The sequence below is a fragment of the Mobula hypostoma genome, unplaced genomic scaffold (genome assembly GCF_963921235.1).
Source record: "Mobula hypostoma unplaced genomic scaffold, sMobHyp1.1 scaffold_87, whole genome shotgun sequence".
Taxonomy (NCBI): Eukaryota; Metazoa; Chordata; class Chondrichthyes; order Myliobatiformes; family Myliobatidae; genus Mobula; species Mobula hypostoma.
The window spans coordinates 139,763-159,627 of record NW_026948261.1 but is presented as its reverse complement, the minus strand read 5'-3'; the positions used below and the strand labels follow the sequence as shown (position 1 = coordinate 159,627).

Sequence of the window (19,865 nt, the reverse complement as noted above, 5' to 3'; positions counted from 1 at the left end):
ACTGGTGACAGGATCCCGTTGCTAAGGGAGGCATGCTGCTGTCAGGCTTCTGTTGCTAAGAGGGGCCTACTGGTGCCAGGGCCCCGTTGCTAAGGAAGGCCCTCTCCACAACCACCTCCTTCGGTCGGGAGTGCTGGCGACCTCTGACCTCTCATCCGGCAGTGACCTCCTCCGCACCCCATGCGTCTTCCCCCTCCACCCCCACCCCCACCCCAACCCACCGGTGCTCCTGGCATCCGTCGCGGTCTCCGCGGCCGCTGGCTCACACCTTCTTTGGCGGCAACTCGGTGGAGGGCAACGTGACCTCGAGGGCCGGGAAATGTCGCTGGCGGCGCTGAGGGACGGGAGGGAGAGGAGGCAAAGAGTCAAAATGGGACAAATGATGGTTTCCCTCATCCTCCTTTCCTCCCTTCCTTTCTCCCCCGCCCCCAACCCATTCCATCTCCCCTTCCCTCCCGCCTGTCTCCTCTCCCCCGTCCCTCCGTGACCCTTCTGCCTCTTCCTCCCTCCCCATCCCTCTATTTCCCCCTCCTTTCTCCACCCCATCACCCCTCCCTCTTACTCTTCCCCTCTCTCCCTCCCTCTCCAGCCTGTCTCTTCCCATCTGTCCACCCTTCTTCCCCCTCCATTGACTCTCTCTCTTCCTCCCTCTCAGCTCTCCCACCTCCTCCAATCCCTACCTCTTCCCCTCCCAGCTGCCTACCTCTCTCTGTCTCCCTCCGGCCCCTCTCCCTCTGCCCCCGTCCCTCCCTCTCCCCATTCCCACTCCTCCTCTCTTCACGCCTCTCCCTCCTCCGTCTCTCTCATCCCTCCCTTTCTCACTCCTCCGTTATCCCTCCTCTTCCACTCTCTCACCCCCTTCCTCCACCCCCCCAGCTCTCTCCGCCCTTCTACTCTCTCTCTCCCTCCCCTCCCTTTCTCACTCCTCCTCCCTCCCTCCGTTATCGCTCCTCTTCAACCTTCGAGCCCTCTTCCTCCCCCTCCAGCCCTCTACTCTCTCCCTCCCTCTACCCCACTTCACTCTCCACCCTCTAGATCCAGGTGCTCTTGTACATCAGTCACTGAAAGCAAGCATGCAGGTACAGCAGGCACTGAAGAAAGCTAATGGTATGTTGGCCTTCATAACAAGGGGAATTGAGTATAAGAGCAAAGAGGTCCTTCTGCAGTTGTACAGGGCCCTGGTGAGACCCCACCTGGAGTACTGTGTGCAGTTTCGGTCTCCAAATTTGAGGAAGGACATTCTTGCTATTGAGGGAGTGTAGCGTAGATTCACGAGGTTAATTCCTGGGTTGGCGGGACTGTCATATGTTGAAAGATTGGAGCGACTGGGCTTGTATACACTGGAATTTAGAAGGATGAGAGGGGATCTGATTGAAACATGTAAGATTATTAAGGGATTGGACAGGTTAGAGGCAGGAAACATGTTCCCGCTGATGGGTGAGTCCAGAACCAGAGGCCACAGTTTGAGAATAAGGGGTAGGCCACTTAGAACAGAGTTGAGGAAAAACTTTTTCACCCAGAGAGTGGTGGATATGTGGAATGCTCTGCCCCAGAAGGCTGTGGAGGCCAATTCTCTGGATGCTTTCAAGAAAGAGATGAATAGAGCTCTTAAAGACAGCGGAGTCAAAGGTTTTGGGGATAAGGCAGGAACTGGATACTGATAGCGGATGATCAACCATGATCACAGTGAATGGCAGCACTGACTCGATGGGCTGAATGGCCTACTCCTGCACCTATTGTCTCTGCTCCCTCCCATCTCCACCCTCTCCAACTTCCTCATCTCGCCCTCGCCTCCCGCCCTCCCTTCCTACCGTCTCCCCCGTCCCACCTCCCACTTCCCACGTCCTCGTCCGCGTAGGACATCCACCCCGCCTCCGCTCTCCCCCCCCACCCCGGGTCCCCGAGTCAGGAGCGACCCACCCACCTTCCACCGGGCCAGGAGGACGCAGACGGTCACCGCGATCAGGAACAGGAGGCCGGCGAAGACCCAGGCGATGGTGACTCTGGCCGGCCGGGGCCCCAGGTCCGACTCTTGCCTCGCCGACGCTGCGGGAAGAGATCGAGCGTCATGACACCCGGCCGGGAAACCCGGACACCAAACCCCTCGGCCTGTCCCCCCACCCCCGTCCCTCTCCGCGAAAGCAGGTCCCGCCCTTCCTGTTCCCCGTCCAGACGGGAGAGAGGCGAGGTGAGAGGGTTGCGGAGGGGAGAGAGAGAGAGAGAGAGAGAGAAAGGGGGGAGAGGGGAAGGGGAGGGGGAAGAGGGGTCCCCTTCATTTCTTGCTCTTTCCTTTCTCCCTGCCTCATACTCCCCCACGCCTCACCCCCATCTTGCCCCATCTCTCTCTATCATGGTCTTATGGTCTTTCCCCCCCTTTCTCTCTCCCTCTCTACCCATCACACCCTTCTTCTCAAACCCTCCCCTCTCCCCCTCTCAGCCCAGTCTCCAACCCTGACCTCTCCCTCCCCTCTTTCTCCCATTGTCTCGCCTCTCTCTCCCGCCCTCTCTCTCCCCCTGTCTCCCACCCTCTCCCCCCTTTATGCCCCTCCCACCATCCCCTTCTTTCTCCCCCTGTCTCTCACCCCTCTCTCTCCCCCGTCTGAACCCTCAACCACCCACAACCCTCACTCCCCCTCTCTCCCCTCTAATTCCCCCTTCTCTCTCTCCCCTCTTTCTATCACCCCTTTCTCTCCCCCTCCCCTCTATCTCCACCTCTCCCATGCTCTCCCCTCTTTTCCCCCTCTCTCCCTCCCGCTCCCCCCTTTCCCTCCCACCCTCTCCTCTAATTCCCCCTCTCTCCCACCCGCACCCCTCTATCTCCCCGTCCCATGCTGTCCCCGTCTCTCCCCCTCCCACCCTCTCCCTTCTCTCCCCCTCTCTCCCACCCTCTCCCCTCTAACTGCCCCTCTCTCCCTCCCCTCTCTCTCCCGCCCTCTCCCCTCTAATTCCTACTCTCTCCTACTCTTTCCCTCCCCTCTTTCTACCACCCCACCCTCTCCCCCTTTTATGCCTCTATCCCACCCTCTCCCCTCTTTCTCCCTCCCTCTCCCTCCCCTCTTTCCCACCATCTCCCCTTTCTTGCACTGTCTCCCACCCTCTCCCTCCCCTCTTTCACCCTCCCCTCTCTTTCCTTCCCCTCTTTCCCTCCCCTCCTCTCCCTCCCTTTCTCTCCCTCCTCTGTCTCTCCCTCCCCTCTCTCGCCCTCCCCTCTCTCGCCCTCCCGTGTCTCTCTCTCCCCTGTCTCTCTCCCTTCCCCTTCTGTCCCTCCCCTGTCTCTCCACCACCCACCTCTCTCCCCCCCCCTTCTGTCCCTCCCCTCTCTCTCCCTCCCCTTCTCTCCTTCCCCTCTCTGGCCCTCCCCTCTCTCGCGTTCTCGTGTCTCTCTCTCCCCCGTCTCTCTCCCTTCCTCTTCTGTCCCTCCCCTCTCTCCCTCCCCGTTCTGTCCCTCCCCTCTCTCTCCCTCCCCTTCTCTCCCTCCTCTGTCTCTCCCTCCCCTCTCTTGCCCTCCCCCTCTCGCCCTCCTGTGTCTCTCCCTCCCCTGTCTCTCTCCCTTCCCCTTCTGTCCCTCCCCTCTCTCTCCCCCACCCACCTCTGCCCCACCCTCTCCCTCCCCCTGCCTCCCAGCCTCTCACCCTGTCCACCCCCTCCCCCCACCGCCCCTCTCTCACCCCTCCCGTCCCGGGTCTCACCTGACATGTCCAGGTAGTACGTGACGGACCCCACCGCCCGGCCTTGCTGCCAGCACTCGCAGGTCCACAGCCCGGCATCCGAGGGCTGGATCTGGGGGATGAGGAAGGCCGCCTCCCCCCGGGCTGGGGGGCCCCCCTCCGGCCCGCTGGCGTTCTCGTGCCGGCAGGAGACGGCGTCGAAGCTGCCCGCGCCACTGCTGGCGACTTCCAGGCGCAGGGAGCCCCCCGGCAGGAGGGGGCCGTCGGCGCTGGCCTTCACTGTGGTGGGAGGAGGGCGGAGAGGGAATTAAAATGGCGTCCTGTCGCCTCGCCGGTTCATTTTCCAGCTGGCTGACCTCCCTGCAGGCTTCACCTCCCCCGAGGAGACAAGCAGGTTCTCCCCCTCCTCCTGACGCACCCTCCCTCCTGCCCCCACTAGGTGCAGAGTCTCGGACCAGAGGACACAGATAGAGTGGATGTGGAGAGGATGTTTCCTATAGTGGGGGAGTCTAGGACCAGACGACACAGATAGAGTGGATGTGGAGAGGATGTTTCCTGTAGTGGGGGAGTCTAGGACCAGAGGACACAGATAGAGTGGATGTGGAGAGGATGTTTCCTGCAGTGGAGGGAGTCTACGACCAGAGGACACAGATAGAGTGGATGTGCAGAGGATGTTTCCTGTAGTGGGGGAGTCTTGGACCAGAGGACACAGATAGAGTGGATGTGGAGAGGATGTTTCCTGTAGTGGGGGGAGTCTAGGACCAGAGGACACAGATAGAGTGGATGTGGAGAGGATGTTTCCTGTAGTGGGGGGAGTCTAGGACCAGAGGACACAGATAGAGTGGATGTGGAGAGGTTTTTTCCTGTAGTGGGGTGAGTCTAGGACCAGAGGACAGAGATAGAGTGGATGTGGAAAGGATGTTTCCTGTAGCGGGGTAGTCTAGGACCAGAGGACACTGATAGAGTGGATGTGGAGAGGATGTTTCCTGTAGTGGGGGAGTCTAGGACCAGAGGACAGAGATAGAGTGGATGTGGAAAGGATGTTTCCTGTAGCGGGGTAGTCTAGGACCAGAGGACACTGATAGAGTGGAAGTGGAGAGGATGTTTCCTGTAGTGGGGGTAGTCTAGGACCAGAGGACACAGATAGAGTGGATGTGGAGAGGATGTTTCCTGTAGTGGGGGAGTCTAGGACCAGAGGACACAGATAGAGTGGATGTGGAGAGGATGTTTCCTGTAGTGGGGGAGTCTAGGACCAGAGGACACAGATAGAGTGGATGTGGAGAGGATGTTTCCTGTAGTGGTTGGGGCGGGTCTATGACCAGAGGGCTCTGATGATGTGTTAAAGGACGAAGGACTCCAACCATCTGGGACATGCCCTCTTCTCATTACTATCAGATGATTATTTTAATGGTGAAAGATTTCAGCTTGTGCCTGAGGTTGGTTTTGCGGATGCAGGAACGCAAATGGGACGTTGTCCTTCATTGCTAGAGGGATTGAATTCCAGAGCGGGGAGGTCATGCTGCAATTGTACAGGGTACAGGTGAGGCCGGGCCTGGAGTACTGTGTGCAGGTCTGCTCTCCTGACTCGAGGGAGGAGATACTGGCTTTGGAGGCAGTGCTGAGGAGCTTCACCAGGTTGATTCCAGAGATGGGGGGGTGGGTTGGTTAGACCATGAGGAGAGATCGAGTTGCCTGGGACTGCACTCGCTGGAATTCAGAAGGACGAGAGGAGATCTTACAGGAACTTATAAAATTGTGAAAGGGCTAGACAAGATAGAGGCAGGAAAATTGTTTTCACTGTTAGGGTGAGACTAGAACTTGGGGACTCAGGATTCAGAGGGAGAAGATTGAGGACGGAGATGAGGAGGAACTGCTTTTCCCAGAGAGTGGTGAATCTGTGGAATTCTCTACCCCATGAAGCAGTGGAGGGGCGACCTCAGTAAATATAGTCAAGACAAGGTTGGGTAGATTTTTGCACAGGAGGGAATTAAGGGTTATGGGGGAAAAGGCAGCTAGGTGGAGATCAGCCATGATCTTATTGAATGACGGGGCAAGCTCGACGGGACAGATGGCCGACTCCTGCCCCTATTTCTTAAGCTTATTCTTCCTCTCCCTCTCTCTTCCCGTTCTCCCTCTCTCTCTCTCTCTCCCTCTTCTGCTCCTACCCCCGCCCTCTTTCTCTCCCGCTCTCTCTCCCCCCCACCCCCTGCCCGGCTCTGACCATCGAACCCCTCGCGTCGGAGAGAACGAATCAGGGCCCGACTCCGAGAAGCTCCGAGATGATTGTGTAGCCAAGTTTCCATCAAACTCAATATAGAAGTTTGCTGACGACACAACAATCGTAGGCCGTATCTCGGGTAACGATGAGTTTGAGTACGGAGAGGAAATTAAGAGCCTGGTGGCAAGGTGCGAAGACAATAACCTATCCCTCAACGTCAGCAAGACGAAGGAATCGGTTGTTGACTTCAGAAGGAGTAGCGGACCGCACGATCTAATTTACACAAGTGGAACGGGTCAAAAGCTTTAAGTTCCTCGGGGTCAGTATCATAAATGACCTGACTTGGTCCATCCAAGCAGAGTTCACCGCCAAGAAGGCCCACCAGCGCCTTTACTTCCTGAGAAAGCTAAAGAAATTTGTCCTGTCCCCTAAAACCCTCACTGATTTTTATAGATGCACCGTAGAAAGCATTCTTCTAGGGTGCATCACAACCTGGTATGGAAGTTGTCCTGTCCAAGACCGGAAGAAGCTGCAGAAGATCGTGACCACGGCCCAGCACATCACACAAACCAATCTTCCGTCCGTGGACTCACTTTACACCGCACGCTGTCGGAGCAGTGCTGCCAGGATAATCAAGGACACGACCCACCCAGCCAACACACTATTCATCCCTCTTCCCTCTGGGAGAAGGCTGAGGAGCTTAAAGACTCGTCCGGCCAGATTTGGGAACAGCTTCTTTCCAACTGTGATAAGACTGCTGAACGGATCCTGACCCGGATCTGGGCCGTACCCTCCAAATATCCGGACCTGCCTCTCGGTTTTTTTGCACTACCTTACTTCCCATTTTTCTATTTTCTATTTATGGTTTATAATTTAAATTTTTAATATTTAATAATTTTTACTATTTTTAGTATTTAATATTCGTAATCCAGGGAGCGGGAAGCGCAGAATCAAATTTCGCTGTGATGATTGTACGTTCTAGTATGAATTGTCTGGCGACAATAAAGTATAAAGTTTAAGACTCCGGATCTCACCCCAGATTGATTCCAGTCGCACCGAGCGCCTCAGAGTGGCGTCACCCAGGGTCAGGTAGCCCGTGTACAGCCCCGTGTCCGCCTGGCGCATGGACGGGACGGTCAGCTGCAGTCCGGCCTCCCCGAGTTCGACCGACGACGCCCCGGGACCTGCCAGGCGGCGGACCGTCCCATCCGCCACTGGCCTCAGCCAGCCCCACTTCAGCCCCGGGGCGGCGACGCTGCCGGAGAAGAGGGGGAGCGAGAGGCGGGCGGGCTCCCCCTCGCTGGCGTAGACCGTGATGGGTTCAGACGGCGGAGTGGAGAAGCCTGGAGTCGGGAGCAAAGGAGAAGGGGAGAGGGGTGGTCAGACACACGGAGTGAATCTCCCTCCGCACAGTCCTGTCACACACTCCCGGGATCAGACACAGAGAGAATCTCCCTCCGCACCGTCCCGTCACACACTCCTGGGGTCAGACACACAGAGTGAATCTCCCTCCGCACCGTCCCATCACACACTCCCGGGGTCAGACACAGAGTGAATCTCCCTCCACACCGTCCCATCACACACACTCCCGGGGTCAGACACACAGAGTGAATCTCCCTCCGCACAGTCCCATCACAAACTCCCGGGGTCAGACACACAGAGTGAATCTCCCTCCACACCGTCCCATCACACACTCCCGGGGTCAGACACAGAGTGAATCTCCCTCCACACCGTCCCATCACACACTCCCAGGGTCAGACACACAGAGTGAATCTCCCTCCACACCGTCCCATCACACACTCCCGGGGTCAGACACAGAGTGAATCTCCCTCCACACCGTCCCATCACACACTCCCGGGGTCAGACACACAGAGTGAATCTCCCTCCACACCGTCCCATCACACACTCCCGGGGTCAGACACACAGAGTGAATCTCCCTCCACACCGTCCCATCACACACTCCCGGGGTCAGACACAGAGTGAATCTCCCTCCACACCGTCCCATCACACACTCCCGGGGTCAGACACAGAGTGAATCTCCCTCCACACCGTCCCATCACACACTCTCGGGGTCAGACACAGAGTGAATCTCCCTCCACACCGTCCCATCACACACTCCCGTGGTCAGACACACAGAGTGAATCTCCCTCCACACCGTCCCATCACACACTCCCGGGGTCAGACACAGAGTGAATCTCCCTCCACACCGTCCCATCACACACTCCCGGGGTCAGACACACAGAGTGAATCTCCCTCCACACCGTCCCATCACACACTCCCGGGGTCAGACACAGAGTGAATCTCCCTCCACACCGTCCCATCACACACTCCCGGGGTCAGACACACAGAGTGAATCTCCCTCCACACCGTCCCATCACACACTCCCGGGGTCAGACACAGAGTGAATCTCCCTCCACACCGTCCCATCACACACTCCCGGGGTCAGACACACAGAGTGAATCTCCCTCCACACCGTCCCATCACACACTCCCGGGGTCAGACACAGAGTGAATCTCCCTCCACACCGTCCCATCACACACTCCCGGGGTCAGACACAGAGTGAATCTCCCTCCACACCGTCCCATCACACACTCCCGGGGTCAGACACACAGAGTGAATCTCCCTCCACACCGTCCCATCACACACTCCCGGGGTCAGACACACAGAGTGAATCTCCCTCCACACCGTCCCATCACACACTCCCGGGGTCAGACACACAGAGTGAATCTCCCTCCACACCGTCCCATCACACACTCCCGGGGTCAGACACACAGAGTGAATCTCCCTCCACACCGTCCCATCACACACTCCCGGGGTCAGACACAGAGTGAATCTCCCTCCACACTGTCCCATCACACACTCCCGGGGTCAGACACACAGAGTGAATCTCCCTCCACACCGTCCCATCACACACTCCTGGGGTCAGACACACAGAGTGAATCTCCCTCCACACCCTCCCATCACACACTCCCGGGGTCAGACACAGAGTGAATCTCCCTCTACACTGTCCCATCACACACTCCCGGGGTCAGACACACAGAGTGAATCTCCCTCCACACTGTCCCATCACACACTCCCGGGGTCAGACACAGAGTGAATCTCCCTCCACACCGTCCCATCACACACTCCCGGGGTCAGACACAGAGTGAATCTCCCTCCACACCATCCCATCACACACTCCCGGGGTCAGACACAGAGTGAATCTCCCTCCACACCGTCCCATCACACACTCCCGGGGTCAGACACAGAGTGAATCTCCCTCCACACCGTCCCATCACACACTCCCGGGATCAGACACAGAGTGAATCTCCCTCCACACCGTCCCATCACACACTCCCGGGGTCAGACACAGAGTGAATCTCCCTCCACACCGTCCCATCACACACTCCCGGGATCAGACACAGAGTGAATCTCCCTCCACACCGTCCCATCACACACTCCCGGGGTCAGACACAGAGTGAATCTCCCTCCACACCCGTCCCATCACACACTCCCGGGGTCAGACACAGAGTGAATCTCCCTCCACACCGTCCCATCACACACTCCAGGGGTCAGACACACAGAGTGAATCTCCCTCCACACCGTCCCATCACACACTCCCGGGGTCAGACACAGAGTGAATCTCCCTCCACACCGTCCCATCACACACTCCCGGGGTCAGACACACAGAGTGAATCTCCCTTCACACCGTCCCATCACACACTCCCGGGGTCAGACACACAGAGTGAATCTCCCTCCACACCGTCCCATCACACACTCCCGGGGTCAGACACACAGAGTGAATCTCCCTCCACACCGTCCCATCACACACTCCCGGGGTCAGACACAGAGTGAATCTCCCTCCACACCATCCCATCACACACTCCCGGGGTCAGACACACAGAGTGAATCTCCCTCCACACCGTCCCATCACACACTCCCGGGATCAGACACAGAGTGAATCTCCCTCCACACCCGTCCCATCACACACTCCCGGGGTCAGACACAGAGTGAATCTCCCTCCACACCCGTCCCATCACACACTCCCGGGGTCAGACACAGAGTGAATCTCCCTCCACACCGTCCCATCACACACTCCCGGGGTCAGACACACAGAGTGAATCTCCCTTCACACCGTCCCATCACACACTTACCGAACAACATCAGCTGGTAGGGGACTCTGATGGCCTTGCCTTCATACTGCACGTCGCACTCCCATATTCCCGCGTCTTCGACTTCCAGTCGCCGGATGGTTAGAGTTCTTCCACCGTCCGAGATCCCGATCTGGGTGGAGGCCTTCAGCTGCGATCCCCTCCGATACCAGGATACAACTGCCAGAGGGAGATTCTCCAAAATTTCACAGCGAAGGGCAACGCTCTTGCCCTCCATCACGGGGCCTGGTGCATGGCTGCTAACTTCATAGGGACGAGAGACATAACAGTGGATTGTCAGAACCCTGATCTGTTATTCTATATATAAAACCCACTGAACCCCTGGATCAGATCCCAGCCTGTAACCCACACCCGGGGATCTGTTATTCTATATATAAACCCCCCGAACCCCTGGATTAGATCCCAGCCTGTAACCCACTCCTGGGGATCTGCTATTCTATATATAAACCCCCCGAACCCCTGGATTAGATCCCAGCTGTAACCCACTCCCGGGGATCTGTTATTCTATATATAAACCCCCCGAACCCCTGGATCAGATCCCAGCCTGTAACCCACTCCCGGGGATCTGTTATTCTATATATAAACCCCCCGAACCCCTGGATTAGATCCCAGCCTGTAACCCACTCCCGGGGATCTGCTATTCTATATATAAACCCCCCGAAACCCTGGATCAGATCCCAGCCTGTAACCCACTCCCGGGGATCTGTTATTCTATATATAAACCCCCCGAACCCCTGGATTAGATCCCAGCCTGTAACCCACTCCCGGGGATCTGCTATTCTATATATAAACCCCCCGAAACCCTGGATCAGATCCCAGCCTGTAACCCACTCCCAGGGATCTGTTATTCTATATATAAACCCCACTGAACCCCTGGATTAGATCCCAGCCTGTAACCCACTCCCGGGGATCTGTTATTCTATATATAAACCCCCCGAACCCCTGGATCAGATCCCAGCCTGTAACCCACTCCCGGGGATCTGTTATTCTATATATAAACCCCCCGAACCCCTGGATTAGATCCCAGCCTGTAACCCACTCCCGGGGATCTGTTATTCTATATATAAACCTCCCGAACCCCTGGATTAGATCCCAGCCTGTAACCCACTCCCGGGATCTGTTATTCTATATATAAACCTCCCGAACCCCTGGATTAGATCCCAGCCTGTAACCCACTCCCGGGGATCTGTTATTCTATATATAAACCCCCTGAACCCCTGGATTACATCCCAGCCTGTAACCCACTCCCGGGATCTGTTATTCTATATATAAACCCCATGAGCCCCTGGATTAGATCCCAACCTGTAACCCACTCCCGGGGATCTGCTATTCTATATATAAACCCCCCGAACCCCTGGATCAGATCCCAGCCTGTAACCCACTCCCGGGGATCTGTTATTCTATATATAAACCCCCCGAACCCCTGGATTAGATCCCAGCCTGTAACCCACTCCCGGGGATCTGCTATTCTATATATAAACCCCCCGAACCCCTGGATCAGATCCCAGCCTGTAACCCACTCCCGGGGATCTGTTATTCTATATATAAACCCCCCGAACCCCTGGATTAGATCCCAGCCTGAAACCCACTCCCGGGGATCTGCTATTCTATATATAAACCCCCCGAAACCCTGGATCAGATCCCAGCCTGTAACCCACTCCCAGGGATCTGTTATTCTATATATAAACCGCACTGAACCCCTGGATTAGATCCCAGCCTGTAACCCACTCCCGGGGATCTGTTATTCTATATATAAACCTCCCGAACCCCTGGATTAGATCCCAGCCTGTAACCCACTCCCGGGGATCTGTTATTCTATATATAAACCCCCCGAACCCCTGGATTAGATTCCAGCCTGTAACCCACTCCCGGGGAACTGTTATTCTATATATAAACCCCCTGAACCCCTGGATTACATCCCAGTCTGTAACCCACTCCCGGGATCTGTTATTCTATATATAAACCCCATGAGCCCCTGGATTAGATTCCAGCCTGTAACCCACTCCCGGGATCTGTTATTCTATATATAAACCCCATGAGCCCCTGGATTAGATCCCAACCTGCAACCCACTCCCGGGGATCTGTTATTCTATATATAAAACCCCCGAACCCCTGGTTCAGATCCCAGCCTGTAACCCACTCCCGGGGATCTGTTCTATATATAAACCCCCTGAACCCCTGGATCAGATCCCAGCCTGTAACCCACACCCGGGGATCTGTTATTCTATATATAAACCCCCCGAACCCCTGGATTAGATCCCAGCCTGTAACCCACTCCCGGGGATCTGCTATTCTATATATAAACCCCCCGAACCCCTGGATCAGATCCTAGCCTGTAACCCAATCCCGGGATCTGTTATTCTATATATAAACCCCACGAGCCCCTGGATTAGATTCCAGCCTGTAACCCACTCCCGGGGATCTGTTCTATATATAAACCCCCTGAACCCCTGGATCAGATCCCAGCCTGTAACCCACTCCCAGGGATCTGTTATTCTATATATAAACCCCACGAGCCCCTGGATTAGATCCAAGTCTGTAACCCACTCCCGGGGATCTGTTACTCTATATATGAACACCTGGATTGGATCCCAGCCTATGTCTGACCCCGGGAGTGTGTGATGGGACGGTGTGGAGGGAGATTCACTCTGTGTCTGACCCCGGGAGTGTGTGATGGGACGGTGTGGAGGGAGATTCACTCTGTGTCTGACCCCGGGAGTGTGTGATGGGACGGTGTGGAGGGAGATTCACTCTGTGTCTGACCCCGGGAGTGTGTGATGGGACGGTGTGGAGGGAGATTCACTCTGTGTCTGACCCCGGGAGTGTGTGATGGGACGGTGTGGAGGGAGATTCACTCCGTGTGTCTGACCCCGGGAGTGTGTGATGGGACGGTGTGGAGAGAGATTCACTCTGTGTGTCTGACCCCGGGAGTGTGTGATGGGACAGTGTGGAGGGAGATTCACTCTGTGTGTCTGACCCCGGGAGTGTGTGATGGGACAGTGTGGAGGGAGATTCACTCTGTGTGTCTGACCCCGGGAGTGTGTGATGGGACGGTGTGGAGGGAGATTCACTCTCTGTCTGACCCCGGGAGTGTGTGATGGGACGGTGTGGAGGGAGATTCACTCTGTGTGTCTGACCCCGGGAGTGTGTGATGGGACGGTGTGGAGGGAGATTCACTCTGTGTGTCTGACCCCGGGAGTGTGTGATGGGACGGTGTGGAGGGAGATTCACTCTGTGTCTGACCCCGGGAGTGTGTGATGGGACGGTGTGGAGGGAGATTCACTCTGTGTGTCTGACCCCGGGAGTGTGTGATGGGACGGTGTGGAGGGAGATTCACTCTCTGTCTGACCCCGGGAGTGTGTGATGGGACGGTGTGGAGGGAGATTCACTCTGTGTGTCTGACCCCGGGAGTGTGTGATGGGACGGTGTGGAGGGAGATTCACTCTGTGTGTCTGACCCCGGGAGTGTGTGATGGGACGGTGTGGAGGGAGATTCACTCTCTGTCTGACCCCGGGAGTGTGTGATGGGACGGTGTGGAGGGAGATTCACTCTGTGTGTCTGACCCCGGGAGTGTGTGATGGGACGGTGTGGAGGGAGATTCACTCTGTGTGTCTGACCCCGGGAGTGTGTGATGGGACGGTGTGGAGGGAGATTCACTCTGTGTCTGACCCCGGGAGTGTGTGATGGGACGGTGTGGAGGGAGATTCACTCTGTGTGTCTGACCCCGGTAGTGTGTGATGGGACGGTGTGGAGGGACCATCACTCTGTGTCTGACCCCCGGAGTGTGTGTGATGGGACGGTGTGGAGGGAGATTCACTCTGTGTGTCTGACCCCGGGAGTGTGTGATGGGACGATGTGGAGGGAGATTCACTCTGTGTCTGACACCGGGAGTGTGTGATGGGACGGTGCGGAGGGAGATTCACTCTGTGTCTGACCCCGGGAGTGTGTGATGGGACGGTGTGGAGGGAGATTCGCTCTGTGTGTCTGACCCCGGGAGTGTGTGATGGGACGGTGTGGAGGGAGATTCACTCTGTGTGTCTGACCCCGGGAGTGTGTGATGGGACGGTGTGGAGGGAGATTCACTCTGTGTCTCACCCCGGGAGTGTGCGATGGGACGGTGTGGAGGGAGATTCACTCTGTGTGTCTGACCCCGGGAGTGTGTGATGGGGCGGTGTGGAGGGAGATTCGCTCTGTGTGTCTGACCCCGGGAGTGTGTGATGGGACGGTGCGGAGGGAGATTCACTCTGTGTCTGACTCCGGGAGTGTGTGATGGGACGGTGTAGAGGGAGATTCACTCTGTGTGTCTGACCCCGGGAGTGTGTGATGGGACGGTGCGGAGGGAGATTCGCTCTGTGTATCTGACCCCGGGAGTGTGTGATGGGACGGTGCGGAGGGAGATTCACTCTGTGTCTGACTCCGGGAGTGTGTGATGGGACGGTGTAGAGGGAGATTCACTCTGTGTGTCTGACCACGGGAGTGTGTGATGGGACGGTGTGGAGGGAGATTCACTCTGTGTGTCTGACCCCGGGAGTGTGTGATGGGACGGTGTGAAGGGAGATTCGCTCTGTGTATCTGACCCCGGGAGTGTATGATGGGACGGTGCGGAGGGAGATTCGCTCTGTGTATCTGACCCCGGGAGTGTGTGATGGGACGGTGCGGAGGGAGATTCACTCTGTGTCTGACTCCGGGAGTGTGTGATGGGACGGTGTAGAGGGAGATTCACTCTGTGTGTCTGACCCCGGGAGTGTGTGATGGGACGGTGTGGAGGGAGATTCACTCTGTGTGTCTGACCCCGGGAGTGTGTGATGGGACGGTGTGGAGGGAGATTCATTCTGTGTGTCTGACCCCGGGAGTGTGTGATGGGACGGTGTGGAGGGAGATTCACTCTGTGACTGACCCCAGGAGTGTGTGATGGGACGGTGTGGAGGGAGATTCACTCTGTGTGTCTGACCCCGGGAGTGTGTGATGGGACGGTGTGGAGGGAGATTCACTCTGTGTGTCTGACCCCGGGAGTGTGTGATGGGACGGTGTGGAGGGAGATTCACTCTGTGTCTGACCCCGGGAGTGTGTGATGGGACGGTGTGGAGGGAGATTCACTCTGTGTGTCTGACCCCGGGAGTGTGTGATGGGACGGTGTGGAGGGACCATCACTCTGTGTCTGACCCCCGGAGTGTGTGTGATGGGACGGTGTGGAGGGAGATTCACTCTGTGTGTCTGACCCCGGGAGTGTGTGATGGGACGATGTGGAGGGAGATTCACTCTGTGTCTGACACCGGGAGTGTGTGATGGGACGGTGCGGAGGGAGATTCACTCTGTGTCTGACCCCGGGAGTGTGTGATGGGACGGTGTGGAGGGAGATTCGCTCTGTGTGTCTGACCCCGGGAGTGTGTGATGGGACGGTGTGGAGGGAGATTCACTCTGTGTGTCTGACCCCGGGAGTGTGTGATGGGACGGTGTGGAGGGAGATTCACTCTGTGTCTCACCCCGGGAGTGTGCGATGGGACGGTGTGGAGGGAGATTCACTCTGTGTGTCTGACCCCGGGAGTGTGTGATGGGACGGTGTGGAGGGAGATTCGCTCTGTGTGTCTGACCCCGGGAGTGTGTGATGGGACGGTGCGGAGGGAGATTCACTCTGTGTCTGACTCCGGGAGTGTGTGATGGGACGGTGTAGAGGGAGATTCACTCTGTGTGTCTGACCCCGGGAGTGTGTGATGGGACGGTGCGGAGGGAGATTCGCTCTGTGTATCTGACCCCGGGAGTGTGTGATGGGACGGTGCGGAGGGAGATTCACTCTGTGTCTGACTCCGGGAGTGTGTGATGGGACGGTGTAGAGGGAGATTCACTCTGTGTGTCTGACCACGGGAGTGTGTGATGGGACGGTGTGGAGGGAGATTCACTCTGTGTGTCTGACCCCGGGAGTGTGTGATGGGACGGTGTGGAGGGAGATTCGCTCTGTGTATCTGACCCCGGGAGTGTGTGATGGGACGGTGCGGAGGGAGATTCGCTCTGTGTATCTGACCCCGGGAGTGTGTGATGGGACGGTGCGGAGGGAGATTCACTCTGTGTCTGACTCCGGGAGTGTGTGATGGGACGGTGTAGAGGGAGATTCACTCTGTGTGTCTGACCCCGGGAGTGTGTGATGGGACGATGCGGAGGGAGATTCGCTCTGTGTGTCTGACCCCGGGAGTGTGTGATGGGACGGTGTGGAGGGAGATTCACTCTGTGTGTCTGACCCCGGGAGTGTGTGATGGGACGGTGTGGAGGGAGATTCACTCTGTGTGTCTGACCCCGGGAGTGTGTGATGGGACGATGCGGAGGGAGATTCGCTCTGTGTGTCTGACCCCGGGAGTGTGTGATGGGACGGTGCGGAGGGAGATTCGCTCTGTGTGTCTGACCCCGGGAGTGTGTGATGGGACGGTGTGGAGGGAGATTCACTCTGTGTGTCTGACCCCGGGAGTGTGTGATGGGACGGTGCGGAGGGAGATTCGCTCTGTGTATCTGACCTCGGGAGTGTGTGATGGGACGGTGCGGAGGGAGATTCGCTCTGTGTATCTGACCCCAGGAGTGTGTGATCGGACGATGCGGAGGGAGATTCACTCTGTGTGTCTGACCCCGGGAGTGTGTGATGGGACGGTGTGGAGGGAGATTCACTCTGTGTCTGACCCCGGGAGTGTGTGATGGGACGGTGCGGAGGGAGATTCACTCTGTGTCTGACCCCGGGAGTGTGTGATGGGATGGTTTGGAGGGAGATTCACTCTGTGTCTGACCCCGGGAGTGTGTGATGGGACGGTGTGGAGGGAGATTCACTCTGTGTGTCTGACCCCGGGAGTGTGTGATGGGACGGTGCGGAGGGAGATTCACTCTGTGTGTCTGACCCCGGGAGTGTGTGATGGGACGGTGTGGAGGGAGATTCACTCTGTGTGTCTGACCCCGGGAGTGTGTGATGGGACGGTGTGGAGGGAGATTCACTCTGTGTCTGACTCCGGGAGTGTGTGATGGGACGGTGTGGATCGTCATGCCTGTGACTCAGGACCCAAGAACGAAGTGGAAAATGTGTCTGATCCCGGAGCGTGGGGGGAAAGCATGTGAAACCCTCCCCCACAGGGACTGAGCGACAGTATCCAGTGACTCGTTCTTGCCCCTGAAATCTTCAGTGGAAGGACTGAGTATGCACTGTGCCCCTGTAGCCGTGTGGCCTTATCCTTCTCTCGTTTTGTTCAACCCCTATCCCTGTCCCACTTCCTCATCTCTCACTCTGTCCCTTTCAGTCCTCCATCTCCCCTTTCTCTCTCCCCACCTCGCCTCCGTGCCTGTAGAGGGAGGGGGTAGAGAGGCAGGGGGAGAGTCTGGGAGAGGGGAGAGGCTGAGGGCCAGAGAGGAGGGGAAAGAGGAGAGAAGGGGGGGGAGAGGGGGAGAGAGAGGAGGGGGAGGGGAGAGAGAGGAGGGGAGGGGAGAGAGAAGGGGGAGGGGAGGATAGAGAGGTGGAGAGAGAGGAGGGGAGCGTGAGGAAGGGGAGGAGGAGAGAGGTGAGGGAAGAGGGGAGGTAGGGGGCAGAGAGTGGAGGGTGAGTGAGAGGGGAGAGGCTGAAGTCAAGAGAGGAGGGGTGAGGGGAGAGAGAGTTGGGGAAGGAAGAGGGGAGGGAGAAGGGAGGGAGAAGGGAGGGAGGGGAGATAGAGAGGGGGAGGGAGAATAGAGAGTTGGAGAGAGAGGAGGGGAGAGTGAGGAAGGGATGGAGGAGAGAGATGAGGGAAGAGGGTCAGAGAGGAGGGGGAGAGAGTGGGGTAGTGATAAGGGTGAGAAAGAGGGAGAAGGTAGAGAGAGGGAGGGGAGGGGAAGGGGGGAGAGGGAGGGAGGGGTGAAGGAGTAGGAGGGGGAGGGGATAGTGGGAGGGGGAGGGGGTAGTGGGGGGAGGGGTGAAGGAGTAGGAGGGGGAGAGTGTAGTGGGGGGAGGGGGAGGGGGTGAAGGAGTAGAAGGGGAGGGGGTAGTAGGGGAGGGGGTAGTGGGGGAGGGGGAGGGGGTGAAGGAGTAGAAGGGGGAGAGGCTAGTGGGGGGAGGGGGTAGTGGGGGGAGGGGTGAAGGAGTAGGAGGGGGAGGGGGTAGTGGGGGGAGGGGGAGGGGGTAGAGGGAGGGGGAGGGGGTGAAGGAGTAGAAGGGGAGGGGGTAGTAGGGTGAGGGGGTAGTGGGGGGAGGGGTGAAGGAGTAGAAGGGGAGGGGGTAGTGGGGGGAGAGGGTAGAGGGAGGGGAGGGGGTGAAGGAGTAGGAGGTGGAGGGGTAGTGGGGGGAGGGGGAGGGGAGGGGTAGTGGGGAGGGGGTGAAGGAGTAGAATGTGAGGGGGTAGTGGGGGGAGGGGGAGGGGTGAAGGAGTAGGAGGGGGAGGGGTAGTGGGGGGTGCGGGAGGGGGTGAAGGAGTAGGAGGGGGAGGGGGAGGGGGTAGTGGGGGGGAGTGGGTAGAGGGAGGGGGAGGGGGTGAAGGAGTAGAAGGGGAGCGGGTAGTGGGGGGAGAGGGTAGAGGGAGGGGAGGGGGTAAAGGAGTAGGAGGTGGAGGGGTAGTAGGGGAGGGGGAGGGGTAGTGGGGGAGGGGGTGAAGGAGTAGGAGGGGAGGGGTAGTGGGGGGAGGGGTGCGGGAGGGGTAGTGGGGGTAGAGGAAGGGGAGGGGATGAAGGAGTAGAAGGGGAGGGGGTAGAGGGAGGGGGAGGGGTTATAGTGGGGGGGAGAGATGCTGAGAGAGAGAGTGTGGCGGAGAAGGGGAGAGGGCAGCGAACATCCTCACCTCGCACCACGTGCAGCTGCATCTCCCGCTCCAGCCGCCGGGGTCCCAGCTGGGCGAGGCAGTGGAAGCGGCCGGCGTCCGAGGCCTCGGCCTGCCCCAGCTGCAGGGAGAAGTCGCCCGGGTGTGCGCCCCGCAGGCTGGCCCGCCGGGCCGGGCCCGTGCGCCCCCGCCGCACCACGCCATCCGAGCCCACCATCAGGAGCGGGAGCGGCTCCCGGCCCGGCGGCGGCCCCGACCAGCTCCAGCGCACGTCCCGCCGCAGCAGGAGCCGGGGCGGCCGCTGGGGGCCCGAGAGAGCGCAGGGCAGGGTGACTGTTGAATGGAACTGTCCGAGGACGAGCTCGGCCGGCTGCGGATCTGCAGGAGGAGAGAGAGCGAGAGAGGGCGAGATATGAAAGAGATGCGGTTGGGTCGAAAACTACCCCCTTGGTCCCCATTAGTCTCCGCTCCTTCTCACAAACTCCCCACCGTTCACGGTGTGTGTGTGTGTGTGTGTGTGTGTGTGTGTGTCCCACCCTCGTAACCATATAACAATTACAGCACGGAAACAGGCCATCTCGGCCCTTCTAGTCCGGGCCAAACTCTTACTCTCACCTAGTCCCACCGACCCGCACTCAGCCCGTAACCCTCCATTCCTTTCCTGTCCATATATCGATCCAATTTAACTTTAAACGACAACAAGGGGAGAGATCCTATATATAACCATATAACAATTACAGCACGGAAACAGGCCATCTCGGCCCTTCTAGTCCGTGTCGGACTCTTACTCTCACCTAGTCCCACTGACCTGCACTCAGCCCATAACCCTCCATTCCTCTCCTGTCCATATATCTGTCCAATTTAACTTTAAACGACAACATCGAACCTGCCTCGACCACTTCTCGTTCCACACAGCTACCACTCTCTGAATAAAGAAGTTCCCCCTCATGTTACCCCTAAACTTTTGCCCTTTAACTCTCAACTCATGTCCTCTTGTTTGAATCTCCCCCACTCTCAATGGAAAAAGCATATCCACGTCAACTCTATCAATCCCCCTCATAATTTTAAACACCTCTAT

General features: G+C 57.8%; 1 protein-coding gene across 1 annotated transcript in view; it reads right to left on the bottom strand.

Moving 5' to 3' along the window:
* Nucleotides 1–221: 221 nt before the first annotated feature.
* The window catches only part of LOC134342246 (lymphocyte activation gene 3 protein-like), a 37,706-nt gene continuing 18,062 nt past the window's right edge, over nt 222–19,865 (bottom strand). Inside the window, exons 2-7 of the mRNA XM_063040207.1 lie at nt 18,809–19,165; nt 10,020–10,280; nt 6,921–7,229; nt 3,690–3,947; nt 1,925–2,046; nt 222–334 (exon numbers count right to left, since the gene is read on the bottom strand). Coding sequence (XP_062896277.1) covers nt 263–334; nt 1,925–2,046; nt 3,690–3,947; nt 6,921–7,229; nt 10,020–10,280; nt 18,809–19,165 — 1,379 coding nt within the window. The 3' untranslated portion in view covers nt 222–262. The remainder of the gene's footprint in view (nt 335–1,924; nt 2,047–3,689; nt 3,948–6,920; nt 7,230–10,019; nt 10,281–18,808; nt 19,166–19,865) is intronic.